Source organism: Gigantopelta aegis, chromosome 5 (genome assembly GCF_016097555.1).
Source record: "Gigantopelta aegis isolate Gae_Host chromosome 5, Gae_host_genome, whole genome shotgun sequence".
NCBI lineage: Eukaryota > Metazoa > Mollusca > Gastropoda > Neomphalida > Peltospiridae > Gigantopelta > Gigantopelta aegis.
In genome coordinates this window covers 29605070-29617372 of record NC_054703.1, presented here as the reverse complement: position 1 = coordinate 29617372, position 12303 = coordinate 29605070, and the positions used below count along the sequence as shown (strand labels likewise).

General features: G+C 39.6%; 1 protein-coding gene across 2 annotated transcripts in view; it reads left to right on the top strand.

Moving 5' to 3' along the window:
• The first annotated feature begins 404 nt into the window (after positions 1-404).
• LOC121373589 (lysM and putative peptidoglycan-binding domain-containing protein 1-like) overlaps positions 405-12303 on the top strand; it is a 28865-nt gene continuing 16966 nt past the window's right edge. For both annotated transcript variants that reach the window (XM_041500278.1, XM_041500279.1), the window contains exons 1-2: positions 405-747; positions 8274-8294. In XM_041500278.1, the coding sequence (XP_041356212.1) occupies positions 544-747; positions 8274-8294 (225 nt within the window). In that variant the 5' untranslated portion in view covers positions 405-543. The remainder of the gene's footprint in view (positions 748-8273; positions 8295-12303) is intronic.

Sequence of the window (12303 nt, the reverse complement as noted above, 5' to 3'; positions counted from 1 at the left end):
GACCGACAGCGCATCAGGCGAGCGTTTCACCACTGAGCTACCTCCAGCCCCAGATAAAGAAAGAAAGAATACAAGACTACGGACAATCTGGTTAAAATTAGCTCTACTGGGTCTGCCACATGTAATAGTGGAGCTAATTTTAATTATATTGGACTACGGGCTGAGGTAGGAGATGATTTTTGCTGTAGCTTCGCTCTGGTACAGTATACACACTACGGGAAGAAACCCGACAGAACATTGAATTATTTTCTTGTCCTTGCTGGCTCTCGGACGGCAGACTACTCGTGCAAGGATAAGTCGATCCGCCATCTGCACCAACTGGTATCAGATTACAAACGACGCACCACAGTAGCGGGAGTTAACAACAACCAACAAACCCTGCTCCCGGAAACGGAAGCATTTGGCACAAGTGTTGAAAAAGGAAGTCTTACATTTATTGTATGTTTTAAATTTAATCGCTGATTTGTGATGATGATTGCTGTGATATTTGATTGGAAGTTTACGCCAGGTGTTCACGATTCATTGTGACAGCCGATCGGGTGGATGATGAGTGAAGGGGGGATGGAGGAGCGCCAGGGGCTGGGGCAATATGTCCGCAGCCAGGCGCGTTACGGCTACGGCACGGCAGCCACGAGTAACACGGCCACACGGAAATCACCGAACCCGAGCGACGGGACGAAGTTTATAAAACACATGGTCTCATCCACCGACACATTGATGGGCATAGCGCTCAAATACAATGTCACTGTAAGTAATACGACATTAAATGATTAAACCAGATGTAACCCGAGCTATGGTCTCATTACGCAGATCTGTCAGATCTGACAGATGTCATCTGCCATTGAAACCCATGTTAAATTGCCAAACTTCAAAGAAGATTGCCAATAGAACAGTTTCTCATTGGCACTAACAACATACACCATTGTGAACATACATTATATAAGCATTTATCACTTGCGCTATATACCCATGTCCCAAAAGGTCGATGCACAGTATTACAAAATAACATGGGCAAAATACAACCAGAAGGCTTACCATTAAACATACATATTGTTTTAATTCTTCACCATTTCCTAGAAGTGAATATGTGAACCATAACATATGTCACAGTTAGGAACTATAGTGGACCGTGATAATGGACTCTCACCCGGAAGTGATCTGTGTAGTGAGACCTATGCACAGAGACGTTTAACCAGTAGATCTATATCATACAGAGAGGTTTTCCCAGAGACATATAGAGCAGTGGGCCACTACACTTTACTGCGCTTTGACATCATTGAAGTTGAAGTGCCTTAAATCAATTGCTGCTACACTTTAATTGACCTAGTGCAGGGTAGTTCATCAAGATTAACCTTGAGTGCAAGCATATTGCGAGGTTAATCTGCGCGATGCATTAAGCCTATAGCAGATCTGAATCAGTGAATGGTTCCTAGGAATTTTGCTCAGAACGGAATTGCAGTCAAAATAATGACTACCGTCACGTTTTCCCACCCTAATCGTGTATTGTGATCTATTTCGAGCTCATGAAGACCAAGACCAAGCAGCCAGTTTCAGCAGACACTCATGGCTACATTCTAAACACCGTACTCATACATCTTTCGATTGTTATCTGTATTTCCCACACTTTTAAACAGAAGAAAGAAAGAAATGTTTTATTTAACAACGCACTCAACACATTTTATTTACGGTTATATGGCATCAGACATATGGTCAAGGACCACACAGATTTTGAGAGGAAACCCGCTGTCGCCACTACATGGCCTACTCTTCCGATTAGCAGCAAGGGATCTTTTATTTGCACTTCCCACAGGCAGGATAGCACAAAATATGGCCTTTGTTGAACCAGTTATGGATCACTGGTCGGTGCAAGTGGTTTACACCTACCCATTGAGCCTTGCGGAGCACTCACTCAGGGTTTGGAGTCGGTATCTGGATTAAAAATCCCATGCCTCGACTGAGATCCGAACCCAGTACCTACCAGCCTGTAGACCGATGGCCTGCCACGACGCCACTGAGGCCGGTCACTTTTAAACAGTGTTCAAGATTAAACATTTTGGGCAGTATATTAATATCCCAGTTGGATACTAACATTTCAAAATCTGGTATCCCACCTGAGAATTTAGTATCCAACTTAAATGAAATTCATAAACAGGGGTTGAATTTTACACAATTCCGCTATTCCGCAAATAGTAAATTTCGAAACGGTCTATTCTTCCAATATTCCGTCATGAAAGTACATTTTTCTGCCTAATGCTACACCGCAATTCATGAAATTTGCATTCAAATGGAATCGGCAAAAATATTTGCTGCATCTATTTTTGATTAATAATAATACTGACATAAATTAATATTTAGCAGTAATCTATGTGTTTCAGACATTACTAATGATAAACCTACCTGTATCAATTTTCTGCAGATGTGGAATCAATATATCAAATAAAATTTGAAGGGAAGAAACTTCAAACAAAACAATAGCAACTTAGCGGTTCCCAGTCTATTGCTACGCAGCTATTGCTCCAGTGTAGCATTAGACTGGGTACGAGTTGAGGAGATATTGTTACGGCATAGCATTAGACTGGGTACGAGTTGGGGGGATATTGTTACGGCATAGCATTAGACTGGGTACGAGTTGGGGGGATATTGTTACGGCATAGCATTAGACTGGGTACGAGTTGGGGGGATATTGTTACGGCATAGCATTAGACTGGGTACGAGTTGAGGAGATATTGTTACGGCATAGCATTAGACTGGGTACGAGTTGAGGAGATATTGTTACGGCATAGCATTAGACTGGGTACGAGTTGAGGAGATATTGTTACGGCATAGCATTAGACTGGGTACGAGTTGAGGAGATATTGTTACGGCATAGCATTAGACTGGGTACGAGTTGAGGAGATATTGTTACGGCATAGCATTAGACTGGGTACGAGTTGAGGAGATATTGTTACGGCATAGCATTAGACTGGGTACGAGTTGAGGAGATATTGTTACGGCATAGCATTAGACTGGGTACGAGTTGAGGAGATATTGTTACGGCATAGCATTAGACTGGGTACGAGTTGAGGGAGATATTGTTACGGCATAGCATTAGACTGGGTACGAGTTGGGGGGAGATATTGTTACGGCATAGCATTAGACTGGGTACGAGTTGAGGGAGATATTGTTACGGCATAGCATTAGACTGGGTACGAGTTGAGGGAGATATTGTTACGGCATAGCATTAGACTGGGTACGAGTTGAGGAGATATTGTTACGGCATAGCATTAGACTGGGTACGAGTTGAGGAGATATTGTTACGGCATAGCATTAGACTGGGTACGAGTTGGGGAGATATTGTTACGGCATAGCATTAGACTGGGTACGAGTTGGGGAGATATTGTTACGGCATAGCATTAGACTGGGTACGAGTTGGGGAGATATTGTTACGGCATAGCATTAGACTGGGTACGAGTTGGGGAGATATTGTTACGGCATAGCATTAGACTGGGTACGAGTTGGGGAGATATTGTTACGGCATAGCATTAGACTGGGTACGAGTTGGGGAGATATTGTTACGGCATAGCATTAGACTGGGTACGAGTTGGGGAGATATTGTTACGGCATAGCATTAGACTGGGTACGAGTTGGGGAGATATTGGGCATAGCATTAGACTGGGTACGAGTTGTTTGTTACGGCATAGCATTAGACTGGGTACGAGTTGGGGAGATATTGTTACGGCATAGCATTAGACTGGGTACGAGTTGGGGAGATATTGTTACGGCATAGCATTAGACTGGGTACGAGTTGGGGAGATATTGTTACGGCATAGCATTAGACTGGGTACGAGTTGGGGAGATATTGTTACGGCATAGCATTAGACTGGGTACGAGTTGGGGAGATATTGTTACGGCATAGCATTAGACTGGGTACGAGTTGGGGGAGATATTGTTACGGCATAGCATTAGACTGGGTACGAGTTGAGGAGATATTGTTACGGCATAGCATTAGACTGGGTACGAGTTGAGGGAGATATTGTTACGGCATAGCATTAGACTGGGTACGAGTTGGGGAGATATTGTTACGGCATAGCATTAGACTGGGTACGAGTTGGGGAGATATTGTTACGGCATAGCATTAGACTGGGTACGAGTTGGGGAGATATTGTTACGGCATAGCATTAGACTGGGTACGAGTTGAGGGAGATATTGTTACGGCATAGCATTAGACTGGGTACGAGTTGAGGAGATATTGTTACGGCATAGCATTAGACTGGGTACGAGTTGAGGGAGATATTGTTACGGCATAGCATTAGACTGGGTACGAGTTGAGGGAGATATTGTTACGGCATAGCATTAGACTGGGTACGAGTTGAGGGAGATATTGTTACGGCATAGCATTAGACTGGGTACGAGTTGAGGAGATATTGTTACGGCATAGCATTAGACTGGGTACGAGTTGAGGGAGATATTGTTACGGCATAGCATTAGACTGGGTACGAGTTGAGGGAGATATTGTTACGGCATAGCATTAGACTGGGTACGAGTTGAGGAGATATTGTTACGGCATAGCATTAGACTGGGTACGAGTTGGGGAGATATTGTTACGGCATAGCATTAGACTGGGTACGAGTTGGGGAGATATTGTTACGGCATAGCATTAGACTGGGTACGAGTTGGGGAGATATTGTTACGGCATAGCATTAGACTGGGTACGAGTTGGGGAGATATTGTTACGGCATAGCATTAGACTGGGTACGAGTGGGGAGATATTGTTACGGCATAGCATTAGACTGGGTACGAGTTGGGGAGATATTGTTACGGCATAGCATTAGACTGGGTACGAGTTGGGGAGATATTGTTACGGCATAGCATTAGACTGGGTACGAGTTGGGGAGATATTGTTACGGCATAGCATTAGACTGGGTACGAGTTGGGGAGATATTGTTACGGCATAGCATTAGACTGGGTACGAGTTGGGGAGATATTGTTACGGCATAGCATTAGACTGGGTACGAGTTGGGGAGATATTGTTACGGCATAGCATTAGACTGGGTACGAGTTGGGGAGATATTGTTACGGCATAGCATTAGACTGGGTACGAGTTGGGGAGATATTGTTACGGCATAGCATTAGACTGGGTACGAGTTGGGGAGATATTGTTACGGCATAGCATTAGACTGGGTACGAGTTGAGGGAGATATTGTTACGGCATAGCATTAGACTGGGTACGAGTTGAGGAGATATTGTTACGGCATATAGCATAGACTGGGTACGAGTTGAGGGAGATATTGTTACGGCATAGCATTAGACTGGGTACGAGTTGAGGGAGATATTGTTACGGCATAGCATTAGACTGGGTACGAGTTGAGGGAGATATTGTTACGGCATAGCATTAGACTGGGTACGAGTTGAGGGAGATATTGTTACGGCATAGCATTAGACTGGGTACGAGTTGAGGGAGATATTGTTACGGCATAGCATTAGACTGGGTACGAGTTGAGGGAGATATTGTTACGGCATAGCATTAGACTGGGTACGAGTTGAGGAGATATTGTTACGGCATAGCATTAGACTGGGTACGAGTTGAGGAGATATTGTTACGGCATAGCATTAGACTGGGTACGAGTTGAGGGAGATATTGTTACGGCATAGCATTAGACTTACGAGTTGATAGCATTAGACTGGGTACGAGTTGAGGGAGATATTGTTACGGCATAGCATTAGACTGGGTACGAGTTGAGGGAGATATTGTTACGGCATAGCATTAGACTGGGTACGAGTTGAGGGAGATATTGTTACGGCATAGCATTAGACTGGGTACGAGTTGAGGAGATATTGTTACGGCATAGCATTAGACTGGGTATGAGTTGAGGAGATATTGTTACGGCATAGCATTAGACTGGGTACGAGTTGAGGGAGATATTGTTACGGCATAGCATTAGACCAGGTACAAGCTAGAAAATACTGTTACTTGACTTCACCAGTACATGGCGACTTTAATTGTTTTAGCAAAAAATAAAAATGCAGGTTTGAAAAACTCAACAACATTATAATTTATATGGTATCCCGGTGGGATACAGGGTTTTTGAAGTCTAGTATCCAAAATTAAATTCTAGTATCCCTGGGATATCAGGATACCGTTAATCTCGAACACTGCTGTTATGCTAATTATTAGTATTCACTATAACTTAAGAATTCAGAGTTTTAAAGAGTACCGTCATATAAAAAAAAACACAGAAAAAAATAACAACCAAGACTCATTTTCATAGTCTTATATATTGTTACCAGGGTTGAAAATTAACATGAAAACCATGGTCGCCAGCATGGGTTGGTTGAAGTAAAATCTTACTGACCCTTCTCAAATTTGAATAGCCCTCCAATTTAATTGCACAGTGAAAATCAAAACTAGAATTTTCTATGTTGAATAACAACCATGTATAATAATAACCATGTATATAGTCTTTTGCGTCAAAAGAAAACTATGAATTGGCATGTAACTTCATAGTGAATAAAATTTAAATTCATATTAAAAACCATATTATTCAGTTTTAAACCCATTCCAACCCAAATAACACTTTTTAAAATAGCATTAAATGATACAGATTAAATATAATTTTTAATACAGGGGTAAAGAAAAATGCTAGAACAGCCAATTTATACAGCTTCACTTGCATTGTCTATGAAGTAATCAATAATGCAGTACAAAGAGACTAAATAAAAATTAGTGATTAAAAGTCCTGGAAAATTAACCAAAATAGTGCTTGAAAGTCCTGGAAAATTAAACTGTTTGAAGTGTATGAAGCCTGCTTGTACTTGAATAAAACAAAACATTAAAGTCTGGACAAGTGAAAATATTGCTGGGCAAGTAGATTTCTCGATGTAAAATGAAAAATTATGCTTATTTCTGTTGTTGTCGACTGTTTTACCAACTTTTGAAACGTAACAGTATATAGGTAAGCATGTTACCAATCTAATTAAAATTAGCTCCACTATTACATGTGTATTTAACAGCAGTCCGTTGGAGCTCATGTCCAGTTGACCTTTCATATGACCAATCAAAACCTGACTTGCAAAATCACGCCAGTGATTTGCAAAGAATTTGAAAACATTTGGGATTATGCGAGGGTATATGAAATGATTCGGGTGAATTACGAAGTATGCCGGAAACTAATTTCAATATAAAATTTGTTTCAAGATGAAAAAAAAACCCATGATGGTATAGCCATAAATCTGTTTATGCTAGTAGTAGTATACAATCCAGAGTTTATTACTGCACTTTTCCCCGTTTTTTCAATGTTCAAATAGACCCAACAAGTTCACCCGATATTTTTAGAATTTGTATGCTCCCGAATAACGCTGTAAAAGGCAAAGTGTAATTGGTTGATATTTAAATTGTTATTTATAGATGAAATGTCACCTGGACTTGGGGAGTCCATGCAGTGCAGTTAGATCTACTGGTAGACCAGTAGAGCTAATTTTAATCAGTCTATTGGCATATTAATTAGTAACAGATGTCTACGTCTGTTTTAGGTGGAGGAGATAAAGTGTGTTAACAAGCTGTGGACGAATGACAGTCTATATATTAATTAGTAACAGATGTCTACGTCTGTTTTAGGTGGAGGAGATAAAGTGTGTTAACAAGCTGTGGACGAATGACAGTCTATATATTAATTAGTAACAGATGTCTACGTCTGTTTTAGGTGGAGGAGATAAAGTGTGTTAACAAGCTGTGGACGAATGACAGTCTATATATTAATTAGTAACAGATGTCTACGTCTGTTTTAGGTGGAGGAGATAAAGTGTGTTAACAAGCTGTGGACGAATGACAGTCTATATATTAATTAGTAACAGATGTCTACGTCTGTTTTAGGTGGAGGAGATAAAGTGTGTTAACAAGCTGTGGACGAATGACAGTCTATATATTAATTAGTAACAGATGTCTACGTCTGTTTAGGTGGAGGAGATAAAGTGTGTTAACAAGTTGTGGACGAATGACAGTCTATATATTAATTAGTAACAGATGTCTACGTCTGTTTTAGGTGGAGGAGATAAAGTGTGTTAACAAGCTGTGGACGAATGACAGTCTATATATTAATTAGTAACAGATGTCTACGTCTGTTTTAGGTGGAGGAGATAAAGTGTGTTAACAAGCTGTGGACGAATGACAGTCTATATATTAATTAGTAACAGATGTCTACGTCTGTTTTAGGTGGAGGAGATAAAGTGTGTTAACAAGCTGTGGACGAATGACAGTCTATATATTAATTAGTAACAGATGTCTACGTCTGTTTTAGGTGGAGGAGATAAAGCGTGTTAACAAGCTGTGGACGAATGACAGTCTATATATTAATTAGTAACAGATGTCTACGTCTGTTTTAGGTGGAGGAGATAAAGCGTGTTAACAAGCTGTGGACGAATGACAGTCTATATATTAATTAGTAACAGATGTCTACGTCTGTTTTAGGTGGAGGAGATAAAGTGTGTTAACAAGCTGTGGACGAATGACAGTCTATATATTAATTAGTAACAGATGTCTACGTCTGTTTTAGGTGGAGGAGATAAAGTGTGTTAACAAGCTGTGGACGAATGACAGTCTATATATTAATTAGTAACAGATGTCTACGTCTGTTTTAGGTGGAGGAGATAAAGTGTGTTAACAAGCTGTGGACGAATGACAGTCTATATATTAATTAGTAACAGATGTCTACGTCTGTTTTAGGTGGAGGAGATAAAGTGTGTTAACAAGCTGTGGACGAATGACAGTCTATATATTAATTAGTAACAGATGTCTACGTCTGTTTTAGGTGGAGGAGATAAAGTGTGTTAACAAGCTGTGGACGAATGACAGTCTATATATTAATTAGTAACAGATGTCTACGTCTGTTTTAGGTGGAGGAGATAAAGTGTGTTAACAAGTTGTGGACGAATGACAGTCTATATATTAATTAGTAACAGATGTCTACGTCTGTTTTAGGTGGAGGAGATAAAGTGTGTTAACAAGCTGTGGACGAATGACAGTCTATATATTAATTAGTAACAGATGTCTACGTCTGTTTTAGGTGGAGGAGATAAAGCGTGTTAACAAGCTGTGGACGAATGACAGTCTATATATTAATTAGTAACAGATGTCTACGTCTGTTTTAGGTGGAGGAGATAAAGTGTGTTAACAAGCTGTGGACGAATGACAGTCTATATATTAATTAGTAACAGATGTCTACGTCTGTTTTAGGTGGAGGAGATAAAGCGTGTTAACAAGCTGTGGACGAATGACAGTCTATATATTAATTAGTAACAGATGTCTACGTCTGTTTTAGGTGGAGGAGATAAAGTGTGTTAACAAGCTGTGGACGAATGACAGTCTATATATTAATTAGTAACAGATGTCTACGTCTGTTTTAGGTGGAGGAGATAAAGTGTGTTAACAAGCTGTGGACGAATGACAGTCTATATATTAATTAGTAACAGATGTCTACGTCTGTTTTAGGTGGAGGAGATAAAGTGTGTTAACAAGCTGTGGACGAATGACAGTCTATATATTAATTAGTAACAGATGTCTACGTCTGTTTTAGGTGGAGGAGATAAAGTGTGTTAACAAGCTGTGGACGAATGACAGTCTATATATTAATTAGTAACAGATGTCTACGTCTGTTTTAGGTGGAGGAGATAAAGTGTGTTAACAAGCTGTGGACGAATGACAGTCTATATATTAATTAGTAACAGATGTCTACGTCTGTTTTAGGTGGAGGAGATAAAGTGTGTTAACAAGCTGTGGACGAATGACAGTCTATATATTAATTAGTAACAGATGTCTACGTCTGTTTTAGGTGGAGGAGATAAAGTGTGTTAACAAGCTGTGGACGAATGACAGTCTATATATTAATTAGTAACAGATGTCTACGTCTGTTTTAGGTGGAGGAGATAAAGTGTGTTAACAAGCTGTGGACGAATGACAGTCTATATATTAATTAGTAACAGATGTCTACGTCTGTTTTAGGTGGAGGAGATAAAGTGTGTTAACAAGCTGTGGACGAATGACAGTCTATATATTAATTAGTAACAGATGTCTACGTCTGTTTTAGGTGGAGGAGATAAAGTGTGTTAACAAGCTGTGGACGAATGACAGTCTATATATTAATTAGTAACAGATGTCTACGTCTGTTTTAGGTGGAGGAGATAAAGTGTGTTAACAAGCTGTGGACGAATGACAGTCTATATATTAATTAGTAACAGATGTCTACGTCTGTTTTAGGTGGAGGAGATAAAGTGTGTTAACAAGCTGTGGACGAATGACAGTCTATATATTAATTAGTAACAGATGTCTACGTCTGTTTTAGGTGGAGGAGATAAAGTGTGTTAACAAGCTGTGGACGAATGACAGTCTATATATTAATTAGTAACAGATGTCTACGTCTGTTTTAGGTGGAGGAGATAAAGTGTGTTAACAAGCTGTGGACGAATGACAGTCTATATATTAATTAGTAACAGATGTCTACGTCTGTTTTAGGTGGAGGAGATAAAGCGTGTTAACAAGCTGTGGACGAATGACAGTCTATATATTAATTAGTAACAGATGTCTACGTCTGTTTTAGGTGGAGGAGATAAAGTGTGTTAACAAGCTGTGGACGAATGACAGTCTATATATTAATTAGTAACAGATGTCTACGTCTGTTTTAGGTGGAGGAGATAAAGTGTGTTAACAAGCTGTGGACGAATGACAGTCTATATATTAATTAGTAACAGATGTCTACGTCTGTTTTAGGTGGAGGAGATAAAGTGTGTTAACAAGCTGTGGACGAATGACAGTCTATATATTAATTAGTAACAGATGTCTACGTCTGTTTTAGGTGGAGGAGATAAAGTGTGTTAACAAGCTGTGGACGAATGACAGTCTATATATTAATTAGTAACAGATGTCTACGTCTGTTTTAGGTGGAGGAGATAAAGCGTGTTAACAAGCTGTGGACGAATGACAGTCTATATATTAATTAGTAACAGATGTCTACGTCTGTTTTAGGTGGAGGAGATAAAGTGTGTTAACAAGCTGTGGACGAATGACAGTCTATATATTAATTAGTAACAGATGTCTACGTCTGTTTTAGGTGGAGGAGATAAAGTGTGTTAACAAGCTGTGGACGAATGACAGTCTATATATTAATTAGTAACAGATGTCTACGTCTGTTTTAGGTGGAGGAGATAAAGTGTGTTAACAAGCTGTGGACGAATGACAGTCTATATATTAATTAGTAACAGATGTCTACGTCTGTTTTAGGTGGAGGAGATAAAGTGTGTTAACAAGCTGTGGACGAATGACAGTCTATATATTAATTAGTAACAGATGTCTACGTCTGTTTTAGGTGGAGGAGATAAAGTGTGTTAACAAGCTGTGGACGAATGACAGTCTATATATTAATTAGTAACAGATGTCTACGTCTGTTTTAGGTGGAGGAGATAAAGTGTGTTAACAAGCTGTGGACGAATGACAGTCTATATATTAATTAGTAACAGATGTCTACGTCTGTTTTAGGTGGAGGAGATAAAGCGTGTTAACAAGCTGTGGACGAATGACAGTCTATATATTAATTAGTAACAGATGTCTACGTCTGTTTTAGGTGGAGGAGATAAAGTGTGTTAACAAGCTGTGGACGAATGACAGTCTATATATTAATTAGTAACAGATGTCTACGTCTGTTTTAGGTGGAGGAGATAAAGTGTGTTAACAAGCTGTGGACGAATGACAGTCTATATATTAATTAGTAACAGATGTCTACGTCTGTTTTAGGTGGAGGAGATAAAGTGTGTTAACAAGCTGTGGACGAATGACAGTCTATATATTAATTAGTAACAGATGTCTACGTCTGTTTTAGGTGGAGGAGATAAAGCGTGTTAACAAGCTGTGGACGAATGACAGTCTATATATTAATTAGTAACAGATGTCTACGTCTGTTTTAGGTGGAGGAGATAAAGTGTGTTAACAAGCTGTGGACGAATGACAGTCTATATATTAATTAGTAACAGATGTCTACGTCTGTTTTAGGTGGAGGAGATAAAGTGTGTTAACAAGCTGTGGACGAATGACAGTCTATATATTAATTAGTAACAGATGTCTACGTCTGTTTTAGGTGGAGGAGATAAAGTGTGTTAACAAGCTGTGGACGAATGACAGTCTATATATTAATTAGTAACAGATGTCTACGTCTGTTTTAGGTGGAGGAGATAAAGTGTGTTAACAAGCTGTGGACGAATGACAGTCTATATATTAATTAGTAACAGATGTCTACGTCTGTTTTAGGTGGAGGAGATAAAGCGTGTTAACAAGCTGTGGAC